Below are 27,010 nucleotides of genomic sequence, written 5' to 3'. Positions count from 1 at the left end.
CACTTCTGTAGTTTCCTGCCAAAAGTGCATAACAATATCTAATAATGAGGAAACATCAAATAAATCCAAATTGATGGACGTTCTACGAAAGCACTGCCATGACTCTTCAAAACTACCAACGTCATGAAATACAGAGAAAGCCTTTGAAACTTCCAGATTAAAAGAGAATGAAGAGAAATGACAACTAAATGTAAGTTATGATTCTAAACTGGATCCTGAAATGGAAAAAAAAGTCCTAGAAAGGATATAAACAGGTCGATTAGTAAATTTTGAATATGCATTGTGGATTAGATAATAACAGTCTATCAATGTTAAATTTCCTAATTTTTTGATAATCTATACAGCAGTATGTATACATTTGACAACTATCAAGTTATTCTTAGGAAATACCACACTGAAGCACTTAGGAGTAAAAGAGCATGGTATCTACAATTACTCTCAAATGTTTCAGGAAAAAAACTAAATAGCTAAGTAAATATAGAGACTGTAAATAAATGTATCAAATATTAACAATTAGTTAATCGAGTGAACTTCTATATGGAGTTCTTTGTACTCTTCTTGCAACTTTTCTGTAAGTTTGAAACTATTTCAAACAAAAGGTTAGTAAGGCTCTATACACTTCTTTTAGCTATATTAAGAATAAGACCTAGTTTACTAGGTATGACTTCTGGTTGTTACCTGTTGTGTTTTCCTAAATTCTTCTAAAATCTTTGCTGCCATTTCATAATCTTCTAATAAATGGTAAGCAATAGCATAACCAATCCACGATGCTCTCTGTGCAGGTCGAAGCTGGAGTAATTGATATCTCGTTTCCTTTAAGAGGGGAAAAAACACTTGTTAGTTTTACAATGAAAGTAAATGCTTCTTAGAAAGATGATGTTCATTTACCCCAAAACTCTGAGCAATCTGTAACACAAGGATGGAAATCATAACAGAAAATACCTTCAAACATCCATATTGTGTAGCTTTACAGAAGCAAAAACGTATTTCTTAAGAAGCACAATGAAACTTCCAAGATAATCTTGTAATTTTTTAAAAGGTTAAGACCTGGTACCCTTTATTACTTACTGATCTACTTACTCTAAGAAAAGAGGACATGGGGAGGGGGAAGGGTAAGCTGGGACGAAGTGAGAGAGTTGGCATGGACATATATACACTACCAAATGTAAAATAGATAGCTAGTGGGAAGCAGCTGCATAGCACAGGGAGATCAGCTCGGTGCTTTGTGACCACCTAGAAGGGTGGGATAGGGAGGGTGGGAGGGAGACTCAAGAGGGAGGAGATATGGGGATATATGTATATGTATAGCTGATTCACTTTGTCATACAGCAGAAGCTAACACACCACTGTAAAGCAATTACACTCCAATAAAGATGTTTAAAAAAACCCCAAAACCTATGGGATGCAGCAAAAGCAGTTCTAAGAGGGAAGTTTATAGCAATACAAGCCTACCTCAAGAAACAAGAAAAATCTCAAATAAACGATCTAACCTTACACCTAAAGGAACTAGAGAAAGAAGAACAAACAAAACCCAAAGTTAGCAGAAGGAAAGAAATCATAAAGATCAGAGCAGAAATAAACGAAATAGAAACAAAGAAAACAATAGCAAAGATCAATAAAACTAAAAGCTGGTTCTTTGAGAAGATAAACAAAATAGATTAGCCAGACTCATCAAGAAAAAGAGAGAGGACTCAAATCAATAAAATCAGAAATGAAAAAGGAGACGTTACAACAGAAATACAAAGCACCCTAAGAGACTACTAAAAGCAACTCTATGCCAACAAAATGGACAACCTGGAAGAAACGGACAAATTCTTAGAAAGGTATATCCTTCCAAGACTGAACCAGGAAGAAATAGAAAATATGAACAGACCAACCACAAGTAATGAAATTGAAACTGTGATTAAAAATCTTCCGACAGGGCTTCCCTGGTGGTGCAGTGGTTGAGAGTCCACCTGCCGATGCAGGGGACTCAGGGTCGTGCCCCAGTCCAGGAAGATACCACATGCCGTGGAGCAGCTGGGCGCGTGAGCCATGGCCGCTGAGCCTGTGCGTCTGGAGCCTGTGCTCCGCAACAGGAGAGGCCACAACAGTGAGAGGCCCGCGTACCGTAAAAAAAAAAATAAAAAAATTTTCCGACAAACAAAAGTCCAGGACCAGATGGCTTCACAGGTGAATTCTATCAAACATTTAGAGAAGAGCTAACACCCATCCTTCTCAAACTCTTCCCAAAAATTGCAGAGGAAGGAACACTCCCAAACTCATTCTATGAGGCCACCATCACCCTGATACCAAAACCAGACAAAGATACTACAAAAAAAGAGAATGACAGATTGGTATCACTGATGAATATAGATGCAAAAATCCTCAACAAAATACTAGCAAAAAGAATCCAACACATTAAAGGGACCATACACCATGATCAAGTGAGATTTATCCCAGGGATGCAAGGATTCTTCAATATATACAAATCAATCAATGTGATATACCACTTTAACAAATTGAAGAATAAAAACCATATGATTATCTCAACAGATGCAGAAAAAGCTTCTGACAAGATTCAACACCCATTTATGATAAAAAACTCTCCAGAAAATGGGCATAGAGGGCACCTACCTCAACATAATAAAGGCCATATATGACAAACCCACAGCAAACATCATTCTCAATGGTGAAAAACTGAAAGCATTTCCTCTAAGATCAGGAACAAGACAAGGATGTCCGCTCTCACCACTCTTATTCAACACAGTTTTGGAAGTCCTAGCCACGGCAATCAGAGAAGAAAAAGAAATAAAAGGAATACAAATTGGAAAAGAAGAAGTAAAGCTGTCACTGTTTGCAGATGACATGATACTATACATAGAGAATCCTAAAGATGCTACCAAAAAACTACTAATCAATGAATCTGGTAAAGTTGCAGGATACAAAATTAATGCACAGAAATCTCTTGCATTCCTATACACTAATAATGATAAATCTGAAAGAGAAATTAAGGAAACACTCCCATTTACCATTGCAACAAAAAGAATAAAATACCTAGGATTAAACCTACCTACATACAGGAGACAAAAGACCTGTATGCAGAAAACTGTAAGACACTGATGAAAGAAATTAAAGATGATACCAACAGATGGAGAGATACACCATGTTCTTGGATTGGAAGAATCAATATTGTGAAATGACTATACTACCCAAAGCAATCTACAGATTCAATGCAATCCCTATCAAATTTCCAATGGCTTTTTTTACGGAACTAGAACAAAAAACCTTAAAGTTTATATGGAGACACAAAAGACCCCGAATAGCCAAAGCAGTCTTGAGGGGAAAAAACGGAGCTGGAGAAATCAGACTCCCTGACTTCAGACTATACTACAAAGCTGCAGTAATCAAGACAATATGGTACTAGCACAAAAACAGAAAAATAGATCAATGGAACAAAATAGAAAGCCCAGAGATAAACCCATGCACCTATGGTCAACTAATCTGTGACAAAGGAGGCAAGGATATACAATGGAGAAAAGACAGTCTCTTCAATAAGTGGTGCTGGGAAAACTGGACAGCTACATGTAAAAGAATGAAATTAGAACACTCCCTAACACCATACACAAAAATAAACTCAAAATGGATTAGACACCTAAATGTAAGACCGGACACTATAAAACTCTTAGAGGAAAACATAGGAAGAACACTCTTTGACATAAATCACTGCAAGATCTTTTTTGATCCACCTCCTAGAGTAATGGAAATAAAAACAAAAATAAACAAATGGGACCTAATGAAACTTAAAAGCTTTTGCACAGCAAAGGAAACCATAAACAAGACGAAAGACAACCCTCAGAATGGGAGAAAATATCTGCAAACGCATCAACGGACAAAGGATTAATCTCCAAAATATATAAACAGCTCATGCAGCTCAATATTAAAGAAACAAACAACCCAATCCAAAAATGGGCAGAAGACCTAAATAGACATTTCTCCAAAGACATACAGATGGCCAAGAAGCACATGAAAAGCTGCTCAACATCACTAATTATTAGAGAAATGCAAATCAAAACTACAATGAGGTATCTCCTCACACCAGTCAGAATGGGCATCATCAGAAAATCTACAGACAACAAATGCTGGAGAGGGTGTGGAGAAAAGGGAACCCTCTTGCACTGTTGGTGGGAATGTAAACTGATACAGCCACTATGGAGAACAGTATGGAGGTTCCTTAAAAAACTAAAAATAGAATTACCGTATGATCCAACAATCCCACTACTGGGCATATACCCAGAGAAAACCATAATTCAAAAAGACACATGCCCCCCAATATTCACTGCAGCACTATTTACAATAGCCAGGTCGTGGAAGCAACCTAAATGCCCATCGACAGACAAATGGATAAAGAAGTTGTGGTACGTATATACAATGGAATATTACTCAGCCATGAAAAGGAATGAAATTGAGTCATTTGTTGAGACGTGGATGGATCTAGAGACTGTCATACAGAGTGAAGTAAGTCAGAACGAGAAAAACAAATATGGTATATTAATGCATGTATGTGGCACCTAGAAAAATGGTACAGATGAACCGGTTTGCAGGGCAGAGGTTGAGACACAGATGTAGAGAACAAATGTATGGACACCAAGGGGGGAAAGCCGTGGAGGGGTGGGGATGGTGGTGTGCTGAATTGGGCAATTGGGATTGACATGTAGACACTGATGTGTATAAAACTGATTACTAATAAGAACCTGCTGTATAAAAAAATAAATAAAATTAAATTAAAAAAAATAGTACAAAGGAAAAAACCCACTTTTTTTAAATACAGTGCCCAACAACTGAGGTAAGATCTATAGAAGACAACTCAACAGGTACTACATGGAAAAATAAAAAAAAAAAAGAGGGACTATATAAATCTGATTTAATAGACTGATTCAAGCGTTAAAATATAGCTACAGTGGTGATCATTTTGTAATGCAGAAAAATATAGAACACTATGTTGTGCACCAGGAACTAATATAGCATCATAGGGTAATTAAACTTCAAAAACTCCAACCAACCAACCAAACTCAGAGAAAAAGAAATCAGATTTGTGGTTACCAGAGGTGGGAATGGGAGTGCGGTGGGGAGTACGGGGTATTAAATGAAGGTGGTCAAAGGCACACACATCCAATTGTAAGATAAATTAAGTACTAGGGGTGTAATGTACAATATGATTAATATAATTAACACTTCTGTATGATATATGTGGAAACTGTTACAAAAGTAAACCCTAATAGTTCTCAGCACCAGGAACAAATATAATTTTTCCTTCTTCTATTACTTTGTATCTATATAAGATGATGAATGCTTACTAAACAGTGTGGTAACATTTCATGTAAACAAAATCATTATGTTGTACACCTTAAACTTATACAGTGCTGTATGTCAATTATATTTGAATAAAACTGGAAGGAAGCCCCCGCCCCCCCCCACACACAATGTAGCTACTAAGACAGAATATTAGTCTCTATGGAGGTAAAAAGAATAAACAAACAAACAATATATATATAAATGTTAATTTTTCACTGAATTGATTAACTCAATCTTATACAATAATCCAACTCTGCCTCACAGTAAAATAATTTTTAAATCTGATTAGTCCAGTCATAAACACAATCACCACTGGGAGAAGAGAGCAAGATTCAACTAACATTTTTTTTTAATGGAAAACTTGTTATCAGAAAGTACTCAAAAAGAGTTTTAAATATTTAAACAATATTTCTTCCTTAGAATAAAAAAATTCTCTACTTACCCTGTAACCCTCAAGATCTCGCATTTGAATCTGTAGTAAAGAAAGGTCCCTTAAGATTTGAAGATTGTCTTTATCCCATTTTAGCGCATTTCTGTAACACTTAATGGCTTCATCATATTTCTTATCTGACCTCTGGAGGAGGCCATAAACATGCCAACCTAAAGGATTTAGTTAAGGATACAACCTCCAGGTCAAGAAATAAAGTTCCAATAATATTCTCTATGAAACTCAGAAAACTACATCTATTTATAAAATCACAAGCTTAAAAAACAGAGAGAGTATAAAGACAGAAGGTAGTTTGATACAGTGGGGAAAAAAAGCACAGCTCTTTGAGCCAGAGAAAACAGGTCCAGCCTGGCTTATTAGCTCTGTGACCTTAAACAAGTTAATTTAATCTTATGTTTCCTCAATTATAAAATATAAATAAATAGAAAGTCTATACAGCAAAGCACAGCAGTTTGGTGACAAAATGGAATAACATATAAAGTGTTCACTGGCTTGCACAAAAATAAATGCTCAATAAATATTAAGAATTATTTTTACTTTTAAAAGGAAAAAGAGGGAATGGGTATCCATGACATGTAATTGTTTTAAATCAAGTGTATTTTCTTTTCCTTAGCTAACAAGGTGCTTGGGACAGACCCTTAGTGCAGTATAAAGTTCCTAAAAATCAACCACTTAAATTTAGGGTGCAGGTGGCCAAAACGTACAGTCTCCTATTCAAAGAACTTCAAGTCTAGTAAGGGATACAGATAAGTAAGCAAAATTACAGTAGGTTGTAAAACTATGCTACAAAGGGGGAAAATATGTAAATAATCTCACTCCCCTAAAACAGGTCTTTTTCACTTTAGATTTTGATTACTGCAAGTCACCCATCCTCCTGCCTTCAGTCTCTCTGCTTTTACTCTCACCTGCCAGAGTAACCTTTTAAAACACACACAATCAAAAGAAAAAAGTCTACTTCCCTTTCCAGAAATGAGTAATGTTTCTCTCTCAGATCAGATTCCAACTTTTCAATCTAACAACTTCTACACTCCTTAACAGTCAGTAAATACAGAATTTCTAGGGTGACATGTATAACTGAAAATACATATATAATGTTATAAATTTTATTTGAAAAATAGTCTTCATTTTCATAATGCAAATGACGAAGTAAAGGTTAACAAATCTTCTCAGTTGGTTGGAACATGGTTTTAAAAAGCCTGAGATACACTACCCTTTATAATCTGGCACCCATTACCTACCTTCCTATTCCCCGCACCCCCATTTCAGGACTTGATCAACTCTCTTGAGCACTGCAACACCTTTTAACTGCCTTGAATCTTCTTCTTCTAAAAATCTATCCTCAAGGAGTTTAACACTGCTAAAAATTTTAAGAAATTCATGTTCATCAAGAGGAACCCAGTTAAATAAAGCATGGCAAGTACATACAGAACACCGCACCAACATTAAAATGATGAAAAGATATCTACAAGATCTTATTAATTAATCCTTTGCTTACCTTTTCAGTTTCTGGTTACTCTCAACTCACTTCTGCTTTACTGGATTAGTGGTAATTGTTGAACAAATTATAACATTTTATGTAATACTCAGAAGTGTTAAGCTTCTACCAAGTATCTTCCTTCGCTAGACTGTAAGATCTTCGACAGCAAAATCCATATCTTTTCTTAGTCTGTATTATTCCAGACTAACACTTGAAAATTTGCTAAGTGTGTCAGCACTTCATTGTGTTAGCCAACAAAATGAGTAAAGAAATATTTGTCCAAAACTATTTAAAAAACAGTAACCCACAATTTTTTCTGTCTTCCCTCAGACATTTGTACTTGATCCTATTCTCACACTTCCCTTAATAAAATAAAATAAAATAAAATGAAATTCACCTCATACAGTACAGCATCATCAGGGACTATGTTAAGCATTATTAAATCTTTACACCACCACAGTGAAGTGGGTATGAGTATTCTCATTTAACACATAAGGAAACTAAGCCCCAAGATCACAGTTAGAAAGAAGCTGAGCTGAGACTCAAACCAAAGTGAAGCACACTCCAAACCCTGGGCTCTCAATCAGTATACTATACTGTCTTCTAATACTCCTTATTGTACATCCTTCTCTAAATTCATGCTATGATGAAATCTGCAGGGTACCTCTTTTTTTAAGTGTGGGGAGAGCTTTCATAGATATTTTAAAAGGCAAGTCCCATTTATCTGTGACTAGATACAACAGTAGAACATGGCAGGTATATAAAAATGTTTCCTGAATGAAGGCAGCTGCCATTATTCAACTGAAGAAAGAACCATCTCCTCAGGAGTTACACAGTAAGAGACATCTAAAACTTCTGACTCCCAAATTGCTGCCTTAGCTCAAGACACCACAATCCAACCCTTAAATATACAAAAAGGATACACACATGACTCTTCAAGTCATTTCTCAAACCTCTACGAACCAATTCATAAGCTTCTTCCTTTTTTCCCAAACAGTTCAATGTTAATCCTTTCATAGCCAGGGTTTCTATTTAAAAAAAAAAAAAAGAAAAAGAAGAAAAGGAAGAAAAAAAGAAAAAGAATTTAAAGATAACTAACAACAACAAAAACGGTAACCATAATCTCAAAAACAAATGTTACATTATCCTTAATGTTTAAAACTTCAAGGAGATTCCTGGGAAAATGTCCAGGTTTTTACAGAATTAAAATATTTGTTAAATTGACAAATGAAGTAACTACACATTTCTATACTGTAGGCCTCCCTAGATTTTTTTTTTTTAGATAAAAAGATACAAAAATGCATAAATATCTGGTAATCCATATGCTAACAAGATAGAATGATTTTCCTACTGTTCAGGGGAATTCCATGACCTTATTAAATTGCTCCTTTAAAGTATGAAAAACTTTATCTCGAAACAGACTATCTCTGTGAACCCAAGTTACACAAAGGTTAAATTCACTGTTCAGCTATTTAAATATACACATAAATTACATTTCTGGTTTTCATAAATTTATTTTAAAACGGTTATTTGGGATTACTATTAAATATACAAGTAAAAGAAGATATCAGACACCTGTCATTCACAATCCACAGATTAAAAAAGAGTTGAGGAAAATATTAATTTTCAGAAAGGGAAAAACAATATTTCTAATTTCACAATGTATATTCTATGAAACACAAATGAATATAAATATTCATTATGATTAATTTGTTTTTTAGGACTACAATTTAAAATTTATAGAAAAATTAATTAGGAATAAAAGATAAGGATTAAACATATTATCCTAAGGAAAAGTCAACATTTATAGTAAAACATAGATAAAGAAATGGAAGCGGGATTCCCTGGTGGCGCAGTGGTTGAGAGTCCACCTGCCGATGCAGGGGACTCGGGTTCGTGCCCCGGTCCGGGAAGATCCTGCATGCCGCGGAGCGGCTGGGCCCGTGAGCCATGGCCGCTGAGCCTGCGTGTCCGGAGCCTGTGCTCCACAATGGGAGAGGCCACAACAGTGAGAGGCCCGCGTACCACAAAAAAAAAAATAAGAAGAAAAAAAAAGAAATGGAAGCAAAAAAAAAAAAGGAAAAAAATGTGTACAAAATCATCATAAATCATGCATAAATTTAAAGAAAAAGGAAGCAAACAAACAAAATATATTTGGCAAGTAGCCAAATTAGCAAGGTACTGTAGAAAGTAACACTTTGTTGTTAAACAGGTAAAAATCTATTCTTGCAAGAAACAACTTCAAGTGTCTTAATTAATGAAAACCCAGGTTGTCAGTAAGTTTAGAACAAATCATAACTTATGTACTGTTAAAAAGTATTTTCAATTAAATTATGACACTTCACATGCAACCTGATTTCAGATATGTTAAAGTATGAAGGGCAATTGCATTTTAGACACAATGAAAGTTGGTACTCTGCTGTATTGAAACTCTATGGTGATTATACGACTAAAAGTTACATTACATTATGCATACTTCTGGAATGAATATAAAACAACCTAATATCCAACTGGCTAGCAAAACTATTTTTCAACAAGGAAATGGAGAGAGAAAATTTTAGATACTTTATTCCCACTGCTTTCCATCTTTAAACAATTTTATCACTATAGTGAAAGTACATGAGAGTAAAGATAGCTAACAGGGAACTATTGCTCTCTTCCTCTTCAATACTAAGAGAACATTATCAAATTAATTAACAAAGAGCCATGCTTCCTAACTACAAATCAGACCTGTGAAAGCTTATTTTTCCTTTGCTTCTTTACAAGTTTATCCTACAAACATTTCACCGTCCAATTTTCTACCCTCACACAGGCAAAAGCTATGTAGACTTTCAAAATCATGTCTTAACCATGACTATCTTGAAAAACTAATTAAGATACAATGCTAAATAAGAAGGTGCTGGTTCATGAGCAAAGACCCAAATGGATACTTTCTGAATAAGTTTATTGTAAGAAATAAAATGTATCTAGCTCAACCAAAGTTCTCAAGCAAAATTTTCTTGTAACATTTTAAATAAACGTATTTATTAAACTTAAATTAGCATATTTGTCTTACTAGGTTCTTTTGCCTTTCCGATGGTGCTAATATTCAAAATAGGAATAAATCAGAACTGAAGTAGATTGTGTTATCATTTTCTTGACAATAAATTCAAAGTATCAGTATTAAACATCTCACAGGAGTCAAGGATAAGAAGGTCCATTCTCTCTGGAAAACAGTCTAGGCAGCTGGGATTAACAGAACCCAAATAAGTGAAACCAGATAAGTAAGCAAAGCCTTACCTAATTATGCTTACAAGCAAGTGTACAGTATTTACACTCACCTCCATGCTCAGCAAATTTGGGGTTAGAGAGGATTTGTTTACAGAATTTCAATCCATTTCTGTACTGTTTATGTTCATAACATCTCTGTCAAAACAAAAGAGAAAAATTTAAGTTTAGCAAGAAATGCAAACAATTTTAAATTCGGTGCTAAATTTTTGATTCTGTTAAATACAACAAAATGATCACGTTATTTCCATATTCTCCTAAATCCCACTAAAACACAGTTTAAAAAAATAAATACAGGGAGTTCTCTGGTGGCTTAGTGGTTAGGATTCGGCAGTTTCACTGCAGTGACCTGGGTTCAATCCCTGCTCAGAGAACTGGATACTGCAAGCCTCACTGTGCAGTCAAAATTTAAAAAAAAAAAAAAGAAAAAGAAAAAGGAAGGTTCAAATACAGAAAGTAAAAGCAAGACAAAGGGACAAAGTATACATTAGAAAAAAATAAGAAAATCATTAGCTTACTCCAAAAGGTCCAACAAGTGTTAATAATGTGAAAACTGAAAAAAAAGGAAAGGTGTAGAAATTATATTTTAAAATAACATTTATTTTTTGCTGAAGGAAACAAGTCTCTGAAGCCACAAGGGACAAACAAGTGCATGCAAATTAACAACGGGGAAAAAAAGACCCACACAATGGCACACCATAATGAAAATTCAAAGCCTGGAAATAATGGTCCTTAAAAACTTCCAGAGAGAGGGGCTTCCCTGGTGGCGCAGTGGTTAAGAATCCACCTGCCAATGCAGGGGACAAGGGTTCGAGCCCTGGCCCAGGAAGATCCCACATGCTGCAAAGCAACTAAGCCCATGTGCCACAACTACTGAGCCTGAGCTCTAGAGCCCACGTGCCACAACTACTGAAGCCTGCGCGCCTAGAGCCCGTGCTCTGCAACAAGAGAAGCCACCACAATAAGAAGCCCGTGCAACGCAAGGAAGAGTAGCCCCCGCTCACCGCAACTAGAGAAGACCCAACACAGCCAAAAATAAATTAATTAATTAAAAAAAAAACAACTTCCAGAGAGAAAAAAACAAGTCACATAAAAAAGATCTGTAATCAGAATAGCACTGAACTTTTACTCCAAAGCAACAATGGAATATTGCTAAAAGCTATAAAACTACACACAGCCTTCAAAATTCAGAATTCCTTACCTAGCTGAACTGTCAATCAAGTATATGTAAGTAAAATGACAGTTTAAAGCTTCTCAGAAAGTTAAAATTTTATCTCTCTGCACTATTCCTTAGGAAGCTATTAAAAGGAATCAAAACAAACAAAAAAGATAACATGGGACTTAGTAAATAAGTAATCTAATGCAGAAAAAAGAACTAGAGAACAACCACTCCAAAATAAAACAGGATGCCAAAGGCAACCATGGAATAGGTTTCTATCAAGGACAAAAATGGAAAATTTTATTTATAAACACCTGACAGAAATACAGGCACATTTGGGGAAAATGAGCAATGGGTCTATAGAGAACCAGGTAACTGAATAAGTAAGATAGGTATTAACTCCAGGAGAAATAAAGGCTTATATAAGAGAGTGTGGTGGTCTTAGTGGTCTTAGCGTAATATTTGGCTCAACAATAAAAAATACATGTATAGTTTTTAAAATGTAAATATTTAATACTGGTTTATCAAAATATTGTGATACAAGTATAAAGAGAGAAAGACAAATGAGCAAATGTGTGAATGATGAAGTTCCAAGTCCTCATTTTCCATAAACAGAAGTCAACAAATCTCTAAAATTCATGTATCAAGAAATACTGTTATAAGGACTTCCCTGGTGGTCCAGTGGCTAAGACTCCACGCTCCCAATGCAGGGCGCCCAAGTTTGATCCCTGGTCAGGAAACTAGATCCCACATGCCACAACTAAGAATTCGCATGCCGCAACTAAAGATCCCAGGTGCTGCAACGAAGATCCTGCGTGCCACAACCTAAGACCTGGCGCAGCCAAATAATAAATAAATACTTTTAAAAAGAAGAAAGAAATAATGTTATATTACTAAGCAACAGAAAAACAAATACCAGAGAAAATGGCTGAAGGACTGAGGGTGCTTGATTCTGGTGTGGTAAGGTATGGAGGGGATGGGGAGGAAGGGTGAGCTGACAAGTTCTTTTTCATCATAAATAAACCTTTCAGTGCTATCTGACTTTTAACTATCACCATGTGCTTCTATAGCAATAATTATTTTTAAAGCACTGTATGCATTACAGAAAACATCTTAAAGATACGGCACTCTATGCCAGATTTCACTGTCATAGGTTTAAACAAATTTTACTCACAATTTTTAAAACAATACATTCAAAATCTGGGAGGGGTAGTTAATGCAAATGATAATAAAATCATAGAAAAATGTGGAGAAACAAAAATGTAAAATTTTACATTCAGCACCATGAAATCAACTGCTTAAAGCTCAATGCTACAGCCAACTACAGAGCTGTCCTATAATCAACTATGTACTCGCCATCTCTATTTTGTTGTTCACATCTCAAACCTAATACACCATCCAAAACACAACTGATTTTTCCCCCAGAATCTATTCACCAAGTCTTCACCATCTCAAGAGATGCCCTTCCCTCAACTCACCCTCACTCAGATGATGAAGCAAAAAACCTAATTATCCTCTGTGCTTTCCTTCCCTGACACTTCCATTCTCTAGTGGATCCATCAGTCCTACTTTGTCTGCAATAGCTTCCTCTCAGCCCTTCCCACAATCAACAGGCAAAGTGATCTGGGGGATAGGAGGGAGGGGAGAGCAGAAGCAGTAACGTAACCATATGCAGCCAAAGAAACATCCGACTAAGCAACTAAATTTAGTGTTCCTATTTACTTAGCAGAAAGCCGAAAAATCATTTTTCTTATAATAATTAAAATGACAGTAAAAAGCATTAAAGGAAGCTATGACATAAAGACTAGGCTAATTAAAAGTGACACTCCTAACTCGTCACTGTTTTCCAGGAACTACATACATACAAAGAATAGTTTAAGCACACTATTTTTTTTTTAATAGATCTTTACTGGAGTATGATTGCTTCACAATACTGTGTTAGTTTCTGTTGTACAACAAAGGGAATCAGCCATATGCATACATATGTCCCCATATCCCCTTCCTCTTGAGCCTCCCTCCCTCCCACCCTCCCTATCCCTCCTCTCCAGGTCATCGCAGAGCACTGAGCTGATCTCCCTGTGCAATGCTGCTGCTTCCCACTAGCTAACTACTTTACATTCGGTAGTGTATATTTGTCCACGCTACTCTCACTTCGCCCCAGCTTCCCCCTACCACCCAAAGTCATCAAGTCCATTCTCTATGCCTACCTCTTTATTCCTGCCCTGCAGATAGGTTCATCAGTACCATATATATGTGTTAGCATACGGTATTTGTTTTTCTCTTTCTGGCTTACTTCACTCTGTGAGACAGACTCTAGGTCCATCCACCTAACTACAAATAACTCAATTTCATTCTTTTTATGGCTGAGTAATATTCCATTGAATACACGTGCGACATCTTTATCCATTCATCTGTCAATGGACATTTAGGTTGGTTCCATGTCCTGGCTATTGTAAATAGTGCTGCAATGAACACTGTGGTACATGTCTATTTTTTTTTTAACGTCTTTATTGGAGTATAATTGCTTTACAATGGTGTGTTAGTTTCTGCTTTATAACAAAGTGAATCAGTTATACATATGTTCCCATATCTCTTCCCTCTTGCGTCTCTCTCCCTCCCACCCTCCCTATCCCACCCCTCTAAGTGGTCACAAAGCACCAAGCTGATCTCCCTGTGCTATGCAGCTGCTTCCCACTAGCTATCTATTTTATGTTTGGCAGTGTATATACGTCCATGCCACTCTCTCACTTTGTCCCAGCTTACCCTTCCCCCTCCCGGTATCCTCAAGTCCATTCTCTAGTAGGTCTGTGTCTTTATTCCCGTCTTGCCCCTATGTTCTTCATGACATTTTTTTTTCTTAGATTCCATATATATGTGTTAGCATACGGTATTTGTTTTTCTCTTCCTGACTTCCTTCACTCTGTACGACAGGCTCTAGGTCCATCCACCTCACTACAAATAACTCAATTTCATTTTGTTTTATGGCTGAGTAATATTCCACTGTATATATGTGCCACATCTTCTTTATCCATTCATCTGATGATGGACACTTAGGTTGCTTCCACCTCCTGGCTATTGTAAATAGAGCTGCAATGAACATTTTGGTACATGTCTCTTTTTGAATTACGGTTTTCTCAGGGTATATGCCCAGTAGTGGGATTGCTGGGTGATACGGTAGTTCTATTTTTAGTTTTTTAAGGAACCTCCATACTGTTCTCCATAGTGGTTCTATCAATTTACATTCCCACCAACAATGCAGGAGGGTTCCCTTTTCACCACACCCTTTCCAGCATTTATTGTTTCTAGATTTTTTGATAATGGCCATTCTGACTGGTGTGAGGTGATACCTCATTGTAGTTTTGATTTGCACTTCTCTAATAATTAGTGATTTTGAGCATCTTTTCATGTGCCTCTTGGCCATCTGTATGTCTTCGCCATCTGTATGCCTTCTTTGGTGAAATGTCTACTTAGGTCTTCTGCCCATTTTTTAATTGAACTGTTGTTTTTTTGATATTGAGCTCCATGAGCTGTTTTTATATTTTGGAGATTAATCCTTTGCCTGTTGTTTCATTTGCAAATACTTTCTCCCATTCCGAGGGTTGCTTTTCGTCTTGTTTATGGTTTCCGTTGCTGTGCAAAAGCTTTTAAGTTTAATTAGGTCCCATCTGTTTATTTTTGTTTTTATTTCCATTACTCTAGGAGGTGGGTCACAAAAGATCTTGCTGTGGTTTATTTCAAAGAGTTTTTCCTATGTTTTCCTCTAAGAGTTTTATAGTGTCTGGTCTTACATTTAGCTCTTTAATCCATTTGGAGTTTATTTTTGTGTATGGTGTTAGGTAGTGTTCTAATTTCATTCTTTTACATGTAGCTGTCCAGTTTTCCAAGCACCACTTATTGAAGAGGCTGTCTTTTCTCCATTGTATATTCTTGCCTCCTCTGTCATAAATTAGGTGACCATATGTACGTGGGTTTATCTCTGGGCTTTCTATCCTGTACCACTGATCTATATTTCTGTTTTTGTGCCAGTACCACACTGTCTTGATTACTGTAGCTTTGTAGTATAGTTTGAAGTTGGGGAGCCTGATTCCTCCAGCTCCATTTTTTTCTCAAGATTGCTTTAGCTATTCAGGATCTTTTGTGTTTCCATACGAATTGCAAAATTTTTTGTTCTAATTCTGTGAAGAATGCCATTGGTAGTTTGATAGGGATTGCACTGAATCTGTAGAGTGCTTTGGTTGGTATAGTCATTTTCATAATATTGATTCTTCCAATCCAAGAACATGGTATATTTCTCCATCTGTTTATGTCATCTTTGACTTCTTTCATCAGTGCTGTATAGTTTTGTAAGTGTAAGTCTTTCACCTCCTTAGGTAGGTTTATTCCTAGGTATTTTATTCTTTCTGTTGCTATGGTAAATGGGATTGTTTCCTTAATTTCTCTTTCTGATTTTTCGTTGTTAGTGTATAGGAATGCCAGAGATTTCTGTGCATTAATTTTGTATCCTGCAACCTTACCAAATTCATTGGTTGGTTTTAGGAGTTTTCTGGTGGCATCTTTAGGAATTTCTATGTATAGTATCATGGCATCTGCAAACAGTGATAGTTTTACTTCTTTTTTTCCAATTTGTATTTCTTTTATTTCTTTTTCTTCTCTGCTGTGGCTAGGATTTCCAAAACTATGTTGAATAAGAGTGGTGAGAGTGGACACCCTTGTCTTGTTCCTGATATTAGTGGAAATGCTTTCAGTTTTTCACCATTGAGTATGATGTTTGCCGTGAGTTTGTCATATATGGCCTTCATTATGTTGAGGTAGGTTCCCTGTATGCCCACATTCTGGAGTTTTTATCATAAATGGGTGTTGAATTTTGTCAAAAGCTTTTTCTGCATCTACTGAGATGATCATATGGTTTTTATTCCTTAATTTGTTAATATGATGTAAAGACTAGGCTAATTAAAAGTGACACTCCTAACCTGTCACTGTTTTCCAGGAACTACATACATACAAAGAACAGTTTAAGTACCCTATTCTTTTTTTTAAAAAAAATAAATTTATTTATTTATTATTTTTGGCTGCATTGGGTCTTTGTTGCTGCACGCGGGCTCTCTCTAGTTGCAGTGAGCAGGGGCTACTCTTCGCTGCGGTGCGCGGGCTTCTCATTGTAGTGGCTTCTCTTGTTGCAGAGCACAGGCACTAGGCACGCAGGCTTCAGTAGTTGTGGCTCACAGTCTCTAGAGTGCAGGCTCAGTAGTTGTGGGGCACAGGCTTAGTTGCTCTGCGGCATATGGGATCTTCCCAGACCAGGGCTCGAACCTGTGTCTCCTGCATTGGCAGGTGGATTCTTAACAACTGCGCCACCAGGGAAGCCCCCTAAGTACACTATTCGTAAAACCCTCAATTTGCTTTCTAAAAATTTATTTCTGTAAAAACGTAGTAAGGGAACTTCCACTTTTAGCCATGATGGAGTGAGGCTGAACTTGTCCTTCTAACATAAACAACAAAACTGGACAAAATGTATAAAATAACTGTTGCCAGACACTGGACAACAGGCAGTGCAGGATTGTGAACCATGGGTTGGGGGGACATGATACACTTGGTAATGTCACTGTTTTACAGATTATAGCACAGGGAGAAGGATCCGAAGCAGAGCACAACAGTCCACAGAGTTGAAGAAACAAAGATTGAAGGTCAAGGAGGCTGAGGTACTCTGCAAGGCAGAGTACTGCAAGTGATGGAACTATTCAGAGAAAGACATCCAAAAATCTGCGTGGGGTCCTTGTGCATCTGTTGCCAGAGATTACAAACCTAGTTAGTGGCAAAATTCCTAGTTAGTGTTGGAGGGCCTAACAGTCTAGGTCCTCTGAGTCCCAGTTAAGAGCTCTTTCCATCACATACAGAAATTTTATTACATTTTATTAACATAAATATTATTAAAGCCAAGAGTTTTCATCTTTTAACAGATCTTCTAACCAACAAATTCAACTTTTATCTCACCTTTTGTTCCTTTGCTTACTCAGTACTATAATCAAATAGGCAATAAAAATGCCAAAAATAAGGTGACAAAAATGAACACACAGATTAACCAATTTGATAATTCCCCCAAATAACTGAGTTTACCAAATGAAAATGAAAAACCGAACTCCACTTTCTTTTAATGAGATAATAATACTATAGCACTTAGTTTTTTATTTTATCAAACTTCAGAAAAGTAATTAAGTTTCAGTTCCTAATGATTATGCTCCCAATTAATGAAATTTGGCGGCTGCCCATATTGAAATTATACTCAATGCCACTAACCCAATTATCTTCTGTCAAGGTGACCCATAAAAATAATTGAGAATGGCATACCATTCAGTATGCATTTAAGGAAACAGACCTCAATCTCTTTTTTCCCTAAAAGCACTACTCCTACAACAGGTCACTCATAACAAATGAGAGTAGTATTCTCACAGTTTAATGGAAAAAGTAACAGCAAACATTCAATTTACTTTACCCAAAAAAGTTTCCTTGACACTTCTGCTCTTGCCCTAAGATAAATTCTAGTAGCATACAGGGTTTACAAGAAAAATAGGAAGTAGTGTATCATATTCAACAATTTCTTTCCTCCAAACATATAAGGCCAGATCTATGTATAATTCAGCTTTAACACAGGTTTCTGTCTAATCAAAATGGAATCTTATAAAAGCAGTCTTAAAGTATAACAGAAGATATAATCATAAAGAGTCCTTTTTTGAACCATTCAAAAGGTGTAAATGTACAAAATGAAAAAAAATAATTTGCTTGTTTTTAAAACTCCCATGTAACGCTATCACTAAAGTTCATTCTACAGAATCATGGGAATAAAGCTACCATGATTAAGATTCTTTTTTTTTTTAAACCATAAGATACTTAATGCTGCTTTAATCAAACCCGTAGACTTAAAGAAAATTTTTAGAGAATTTACTTTTATTTAGGTTAAGAGAGATGCAAATACTACATACAGTATAGTTTGAGCAAAGGTTTCACATCAATTCATTTAAAATAGGCTTTGTAAAACAACATTGTGGGCAGACATGTTAAGTTCTCCATAGTAGAATCATAAAATTAAATAAAAATACATGTCTATAATCCCATCTCTGAAATTCTTGTATTTGGGGAGTTCTTGAAATTTCAGAATTATAAATAAGTGGTTCCCTTGGTATGGAATGAATGCCATAGTATTCTGTTTGTCACCTTGCCTGTAACATGAACATATGTTAATTCAAGATTAAACATAATAGTTTCAAAAATATTAGAATATTGTAGACTGTTAGCTTTCACTAGCAGCTAAATTTTAAAATATTAACAGTGTGCTACAGAAACAGTAAAGCAAAACAGGATATAACTCAAATAGAATGAACTGTTCAAATCCTGTGTGCTAAATGATGGCACCATACACGGAGACTCCTGCTTCTAAAATGTCTAGGAATAACTGACAGCAGCTCGTGCTCCTGCCAAGCATAAAACTGGTTAAGTAAATATGAAATAATTATTTTCAGCCATTGGACAAGAGCCAACACAGGACTGTGCTCTCAGAAGGGAAACAAGGTAAATCCCAAGAAAATCTTTTTTTTTTTTTTGCCTATAGGCATTTTCCAGACTGCAGAATAGAGAGGAGGAACACAAGTAGAACATGCCACTCTTACTGACCTAAACAGATATCTGAGACAGAAAATGCCTGAAGAGCTGAAATTTATGGAGCAGGGTATTAGAAAGAACTGTAGAGAGACGAAATTTCAGAAATTTGTACAAGAGTTCTGGTCAAATACTCAACTGATCAGGTACACTGCAGAATTCTACTCAAGTTGGCCAAGAACAACTACCAAGTAGCATGAGCTGAACAACTATGGATGCTTGTACATGGCTGGGAGGTATCTGAGTTCCAAACATCCAGTTAGAGACTTCATTAAACACTCCAGGATTCATCAGAGACCCAGAAATGCCACACCTTGGGAATAAGGATAATCCAGAGCCACTTTTATTAAAGCTTAAAAACAAGAACAAGCTGATGCACAAGCTAATTAACCATCTGCCAAAACAAAACTCTATTACAAAGGACGACAAGATCCAGATACTCAATAGCCTAGTGTCTATAATACACATTACAGAAAAACAAAAATTATTAGAAATGTGAAGAAACAGGAAATTGTGACCCATAACCTACAGAAAAAAATTAATCAACAAAAACAGATTCAGAGATAATGATAGAAGTAGCAGACAGACTTTAAAACAGTAACTATTAAGTAATTTTAAAAGATTGAAAGGAAAACATGAAATAATCAGAAAACAAACAGGAAATCTCAATAGAGAAATGGAAACTATTAAACCCACAGAACCAAGAATCTCAACAAACTCCAGGCAGGATCAACTAAAAAAAAAAGAAAACAACAAAACAAAAAAGCAAACAAAAAAAGAGGCACATCACAATCCAAATGCTAAAAAATAAGGACAAAAGAGAAAATTATAAAAGTAGTCAGAAAAAAGCCTGTATTCTAAAAGGTCTCCAATTATCATATCAGCTTCCACCTTAAGAAAGTAGAAAAATAAGAGCAAATTAAACTCAACATAAGCAGAAGAAACAAAAGAAAAAAGAACAGAAACAATGAAATAGAAAAGAGAAAAATAAAGGAAATCAGTGAAACCAAAATCTGGTTCTTTGAGAAGATCAATAAAACTGATAGGGCTTCCCTGGTGGCGCAGTGGTTGAGAGTCCACCTGCCAATGCAGGGGACACAGGTTCATGCCCCGGTCCGGGAGGATCCCACATGCCACGGAGCAGGTGGGCCCATGAGCCATGGCCTGTGCTCCGCAATGGGAGAGGCCACAGCAGTGAGAGGCCCGCGTACCACAAAAAAACAAACAAACAAACAAAAAAAACCATTTATTAACTTACTAGGAGCCTGGCTAGCACTTAGTAGTGCCAGTGTACTGGAACTACTTTTAGTAGTCCTACTTCTGTAGAGCAGACAGGTATGGAGAAAGGGCACCTACAGTCTTTAGACTCAGAGCTATAGCTATTTAAAGTTTTAATTAGCTAATATTAAATAAAATTTAAAATTCTTCAGTAAAGCTCCTCAGTCACACTATGCACATCTCAGGTGTTCAATAGCCACATGTGACTAATGGCTAACATATGGAAATTCAGATGCAGAACACTTCCATCACCACAAGAAATTCTATTGGACAACGCTGCTCTAGAGTCTACAGTTCAAATCTTAGAAAACACTTAGACAGGTTTGCATCACTGGCTTAATTAAACTTATTAGAGCCTCAACTGTGTCACCTGCAAAATGTGGACATTAACAACCTTGCAGGGTTAAGGTGAGAATTAAATACAAATGTATATAAAGAACCTGAGTAAGCACTCAATAAAATGTTTAAACAAAGCACTACGGTAACAGTTACAGCTTAAAATATTTAGACCCAACACAGTTTGACTGATTATTGAGAAATCTGAAAGCAGAAACTGAATTAAAATATACAATCAAGAGGAACAAGGTGTCTATTCTGAGATGGTGTAAATGTTCTACATCTTAAAAGGGGCATAGGCTGTACTGGTTTATGACTTGTCGAAATTAAAAGAACAGTATGCTCAAGACAGCTAATAGAACAGTACACTCAAAACGTGTGCATTTCACTGTAGGTAATTATACTTTAAATTTTTAAATGTTTTTTGAGAAGAAAACATAGGAACGCTGAAAAACTACCTTTATCCTCCCTTTCCTTTAATTCTTTTAGTTGGAGCTTCCATTTGCAGACAAAATGTTAGCCTTTTGTATCATACAATTTCTGGCAAACTATTACAACCATGAAAACAAATCTTAAGAATGATTTTCCCCCCTCCTAGTTTTATACTATTTAAAAAAATAAGTTTGTCTTAATTCTATAGTAAACATCACCTGGTGCAAGGGGTCACACAGCTCTTGTTGGTACCAGTTCGCTCTACTGAGATGTTTTTAGCTATATTGAGCCAAACTCCATCACCCTCTAATTTCTGTTTACTGATTCTAGCTCTTAAGACTTCAGTTTTCTCTTATTCAAGCTAAGCATCTTTGTAATTTTAGCTGTTCCTTATATGAAAGTTTTAAGTCCTTTGACCTTTTGTGCCACCCTCGGAAGTCGATATAGTATTGTTCCCATACTTGTATATTTTATAAAACTAGTAAAATTTCAAAAAAATTAGACAATTTGAATGGGGTTGGGGACTTCCCTGGTGGCGCAGTGGTTAAGAAGCCACCTGCCAATGCAGGGGACACGAGTTCAATCCCTGGCCCGGGAAGATCCCACATGCCGCGGAGCAACTAAGCCTGTGCGCCACAACTACTGAGCCTGCGCTCTAGAGCCCGTGGGCCACAACTACTGAGCCCGCACGCCTAGAGCCCGTGCTCCACAAGAGAAGCCACCGCAATGAGAAGCCCTCGCACCGCAACAAAGAGTAGCTCCCGCTTGCTGCAACTAGAGAAAGGCAGCGCGCAGCAACAAAGACCCAAGGCAGCCAAAAAATAAATAAGCAAATTTATTTTAAAAATGGGGTTGCTTAATTTTTATTTTTCCAAATAAACAATCTTTTTAAAATCTGTCAGTATTTCACAAAACAAAAGGCACTTCAAAAATTTAAAGTAACAAGTACATAGTCTCAGAACAAAAGACAAGAAAGGTCTGTGGGAATTTTACACCAATATTTTTGAGGTGTGCCAGCATTACAGAGTCGTTGGTCTTTATCTCTCCTAGTTTTGGGTCCAGAAGCTAAAATTACAGATGAGGTCTTACTAGCCACAGAACTGAATGCGACAATCACCATCTGCTTTCTGGATACTAAAATCCTGCTAATGCATTATAAAACGTGCCAGACTTCTCTTACCTTTCTTTTTTTTTCCCCCCAGCATTAAATTATGTCACTTGAGAAAAGAAAAGTGAAGGAAAATTTAGGATTCCTGCTTAATATGAGTAGAACTCTGCTATGAACTCTGATTGCTTAGGATAGGACAAAATTCAATAAAACTCAAGGTATATACATATGATTTCGAGTCAGCTATTTAATAGAACCTCATAATTATTTCAATGATAAATAATCCCAAAGAGTTTAAAGAAAACAATGGAGTGGTCATGGGGACACAGCAACAAAAGTATAAGCAATTACTCAATTATATAAAACCTGAACTGCAAATTATCTTAAAGCAAGCACTATTATTTTCAAGCATAACACATAAAACCAGAAATGAATTATTTACAGGATAATGGCTGCCCCCTAATTTCTAAACATTACACAAATACTCAGAAAAACAGGTTGGGGCTTCCCTGGTGGTGCAGTGGTTAAGGATCCACCTGCCAATGCAAGGGACACAGGTTCAAGCCCTGGTCCGGGAAGATCCCACTTGCCGCGGAGCAACTAAGCCCGTGTGCCACAACTACTGAGCCCGCGCGCCTAGAGCCCATGCTCTGCAACGAGAAGCCACTGCAATGAGAAGCCCGCGCACCTCAACGAAGAGTAGCCCCCGCTCTCCTCAACTAGAGAAAGCCCGCGTGCAGCAAGAAAGATCTAACTCAGCCTAAATAAATAAGTTAATTTAAAAAAAGAAAACAAAAAACCATACAGGCCAAGAAAGGAAGCAAATAAAATCACCCAGAGCATTACAAAGAGATAAGACAACTAAAAACTCTAATTTACATGTAATTGCATAAACACTGAAGACCAGAAGTCCCATGTTCCAATGGGAACTGTCCAAAAGAAGAATACAGCAGGGTCCTCGTGGTGAGTGAATGGGTAATATTCAGGATTCATCCAAGTTCACCCAAGCCAGAGGTCAAAAGGAAGTACTGAGAAACATGATGGATGAGAGCAATGGCTACTGGGGAGTCAAAATGTAGAGGCTCAGAAAGTCTTTAAGACCAAAGGTGGCAGTTTTAGTAAGGCATAGCTTTGGAGAAGGAGACACCTTAGAAGGAGAAAGTATCACTTGAAGGTTTGATGGAGAGGGCAGCACTGAAGATCAAGGCCTTATTGAACCAATACAGAACAATGTGGGACAGGGGACTTATTTTAAAAACTGCATTTGACTGTAGCAACAAAGAGGGTACTCTTGAACTAAGAGACTGAAGAAACCACCCAGCCTCACCCCAAAATAAAATTGTCTATATTGCTGGTGCAGTAAAACCCATCACAAATAACCTGAACAGAAAAAAGAACCCAGCGTTCACACCAAGTTACTTACATAGTATTTTTAAAAGTGAAAAATTTGGGCAGATGAAAACACACCAAAAACCAAAGCGATAACACAGAGGAAAGATTCAACACTCCATCACAAATTAGAAATAAATAACAAATGAAGACATAAAAGAACACCTCAAATCAAATATTCAAAATTTTAAAGAGCAAACAAGTTTTAAAATAGGAACAAACTAAACTTAAGAAACAGAAAAAAAACCAAAATCATTACAGAAATGAAGACTAAATTACAAGATGTATGATCTAAAAAGATAGAAAATAAGACCTCTCAAGCAAATGAATAACAGAGAAAAGAACTGAAGGAAACATAATATAAAAGAGATGCAAAGATCACTGAAGAATGAAACAACTGACCAGAACTAATATTCAAAACTGTAATTCTTGACTCAAAAGAAAACATCAATCTACAATCTGAAACCACAAGGGAAAATTTATCCAGAATAGTCAACACAGAGACATATCTCAGTAAAACAATTCAATTTTACAGATAAGAAAAATTCAAGTCTTCGAAAAGAAAGAATTCAAGTCATCAACGAAGAAAAGAAAATCAGGTTGGCATCAGCAACATATAAGCAAGACAACAGGGGGGCAATTATTTTCAAGAAATGTAAGATGTGAATCAAGGATTTTAAACCCAGCCAAGCTGTCCTTCAAACATCAAGACACTAGGAAAACACTTTTAACATCTAAGACCTTAAGAGATTTCCACAAGGACTGTTGAGGAATCTATACTAGACAATGAGCTTCATCCAACCAAGAGATGACTGGGAAAACTTCAGAAAAAGGTCTGCTGTTTAATATTAGCTATATTTAATTGTAGAATTAAATCTAAAACAAAGGTATTGATGCGGGTAGAATAGTACATAAAATGGCATGCTCTCACAAAGTAAAAATAACTTCAAAAAGTCAGAGGAAAAGAGACTAGAAAAAAAATTAAGTAGAATAAGCTCATTCACTGCCTCACACATAAGAAAATGGATTTACCGCTGCCAATGCAGGGGACACGGGTTTGATCCCTGGTCCAGGAAGATCCCACATGCTGCAGACCAACTAAGCCCGTGAGTCACAACTACAGAGCCTGCGCTCTAGAGCCCGTAACCCATAACTATTGAAGCCTGCATGCCTTGAGCCCATGCTCCGCAACAAGAGAAGCCACGCCATAAGAAGCCTGTGCACTGCAACGAAGAGTAGCCCCCGCTCGCCACAACTAGAGAAAGCCCGCTTACAGCAATGAAGACCCAACACAGCCCAAAAAAAAAAAAAAAAAAGCTTCATGACATTGAATTTGGCAGTGATTTCTTAGATGTGACTCCAAAGGCACAGAAAACAAAAGAAAAAAGAGAAAATGTAGACTTCATGAAAATTTAAAAATTTTGTGCATCAAAAGATGACACACAGGGACTTCCCTGGTGGCCCAGTGGTTAAAACTCCACGCTCCCAATGCACGGAGCATGGGTTCGATCCCTGGTTGGGGAACCAGGATCCCGCATGCCTGTGCGGTGCAGTAAATAAATAAATAAACAAACGAACAAACAGGCCTGGGGGAAAAAAAGACTACACACAGATGGAAGAAAATAGTTGCAAGTCATTCGATAGCCAGTAAATAGAGAGAAATCTTACAACTCAACAACAAACAACCCAACTAAAAAATGGGCAAGGACTTAATTAGACATTTCTCCAAAGACAGCATACGGATGGCCAATAAGCACATGAAAAGACAATCAACATCACTAATCATTAGGAAAACGAAAATCAAAATTGCGATAGGATACTACTTCATGGTCACTAGTATGGCTATTATGAAACAGAAACGAAAACAGTAGTGTTGGCAAGAATGTAGAGAAACTGGAACCCTTGTGCACTGCTGGGAACCACTATGGAAAACGGTATGGTATGCCTCAAGAATTACCATATGACCCAGCAATCTGCTTCTTGGTATATACCCAAAGGCACTGAAAGCAGGGTCTTGAAGAGAGATTTGTACACCCATGTTCATAGCAGCATTATTCCCAATGGCTAAAATGTGGAGGTAACCCAAATGTCCATTGAAAGATGAATAGATAAACAAAAAGCGGTATATAAATACAACAGAACTTTATTCAGCCTTAGAAACGAAGGAAATTCTGACACTTGCTACAACATGGGTGAACCTTGAGGATACCGTGCTGAGTGAAATAAGCCCGTCACGTAAAGACACATGCTGTGTGAGCCCACTCCCATGCAGCTCCTAGAGGAGCCAAACCCACAGAGACAGACAGCAGATGGTGGGTGCCAGGGGCTGGGGGAGGGGTGGTGATGGGGGAGTTGTTTAATGGGTGCAGTTTCAGTTTGGGAAGATGAAAAAGTTCTGGAGATGGACGGGGTTGATGGTTGCACAATGATGTGAATGTGCTTATTAATGCCACTGAACTGAACACTTAAAAAATGGCTAAGATGGTAAATTTTATATTATGCATATTTCACCATAATTTTTAAAAATGGGGGGAAAAAAGAAAATGGATTTATTTTATAGGTGACAAATAAAATAACAGCATAAAATTCACAATCACAGCATAAAATTCCCTCCCCTCCACACCCTAAGTAAGAAAAAAAGAGGACTAAAGGAATTTTTTTTGGCCACGCCACGTGGCTTGAAGCATCTTAGTTCCCTGACCAGGGATCAAACCCAGGCCCACGGCAGTAAAAGCGCCGAATCCTAACCACTGGACCTCCGGGGAATTCCCAGGAATTTTTAAAGGTATAAACATAAAAGTTTATAAAACATAAAACTGATTAAAACAAAAATATAAACCTTCCTAAATAACAAAAAATATACAAAAGCTAAATAATAATATTAAACAGAATACAAAGCATAACATAAAACCAAGATGAGATCAATTCAATGAAAAAGCTAACGTCCTTAACAGACTACACCTATAATAGATGTTTACTAATACATATGCTTTACCATTTACCAAGGACTTTTATACATATCTCACTACCTGACCAGTGAGGTAGGTCAGAAAAGTACTGTTTCTCTCTTTACTCAAATTTACAAACTAAGGCTTAAAAAACATGAAAGATAAAGTAAAGCAAAGTCAGGAT

At 36.7% G+C, this 27,010-nt stretch overlaps 1 protein-coding gene across 2 annotated transcripts in view; it reads right to left on the bottom strand.

Annotated features, from left to right (window-relative positions):
* NAA15 (N-alpha-acetyltransferase 15, NatA auxiliary subunit) overlaps positions 1 to 27,010 on the bottom strand; it is a 76,897-nt gene that overhangs the window by 41,778 nt on the left and 8,109 nt on the right. For both annotated transcript variants that reach the window (XR_010655913.1, XM_065877334.1), the window contains exons 2-5: positions 10,580 to 10,664; positions 8,183 to 8,287; positions 5,777 to 5,934; positions 679 to 813 (exon numbers count right to left, since the gene is read on the bottom strand). Coding sequence is in view for 1 of the 2 variants with exons in the window: in XM_065877334.1 (XP_065733406.1) it covers positions 679 to 813; positions 5,777 to 5,934; positions 8,183 to 8,287; positions 10,580 to 10,664 (483 nt within the window). In the remaining variant the exon portion in view is untranslated. The remainder of the gene's footprint in view (positions 1 to 678; positions 814 to 5,776; positions 5,935 to 8,182; positions 8,288 to 10,579; positions 10,665 to 27,010) is intronic.

The sequence above is a fragment of the Phocoena phocoena genome, chromosome 5 (assembly GCF_963924675.1).
Source record: "Phocoena phocoena chromosome 5, mPhoPho1.1, whole genome shotgun sequence".
NCBI lineage: Eukaryota > Metazoa > Chordata > Mammalia > Artiodactyla > Phocoenidae > Phocoena > Phocoena phocoena.
Note: the sequence above shows the minus strand (reverse complement) of the source record. Positions and strands in the feature narration are given on the sequence as shown.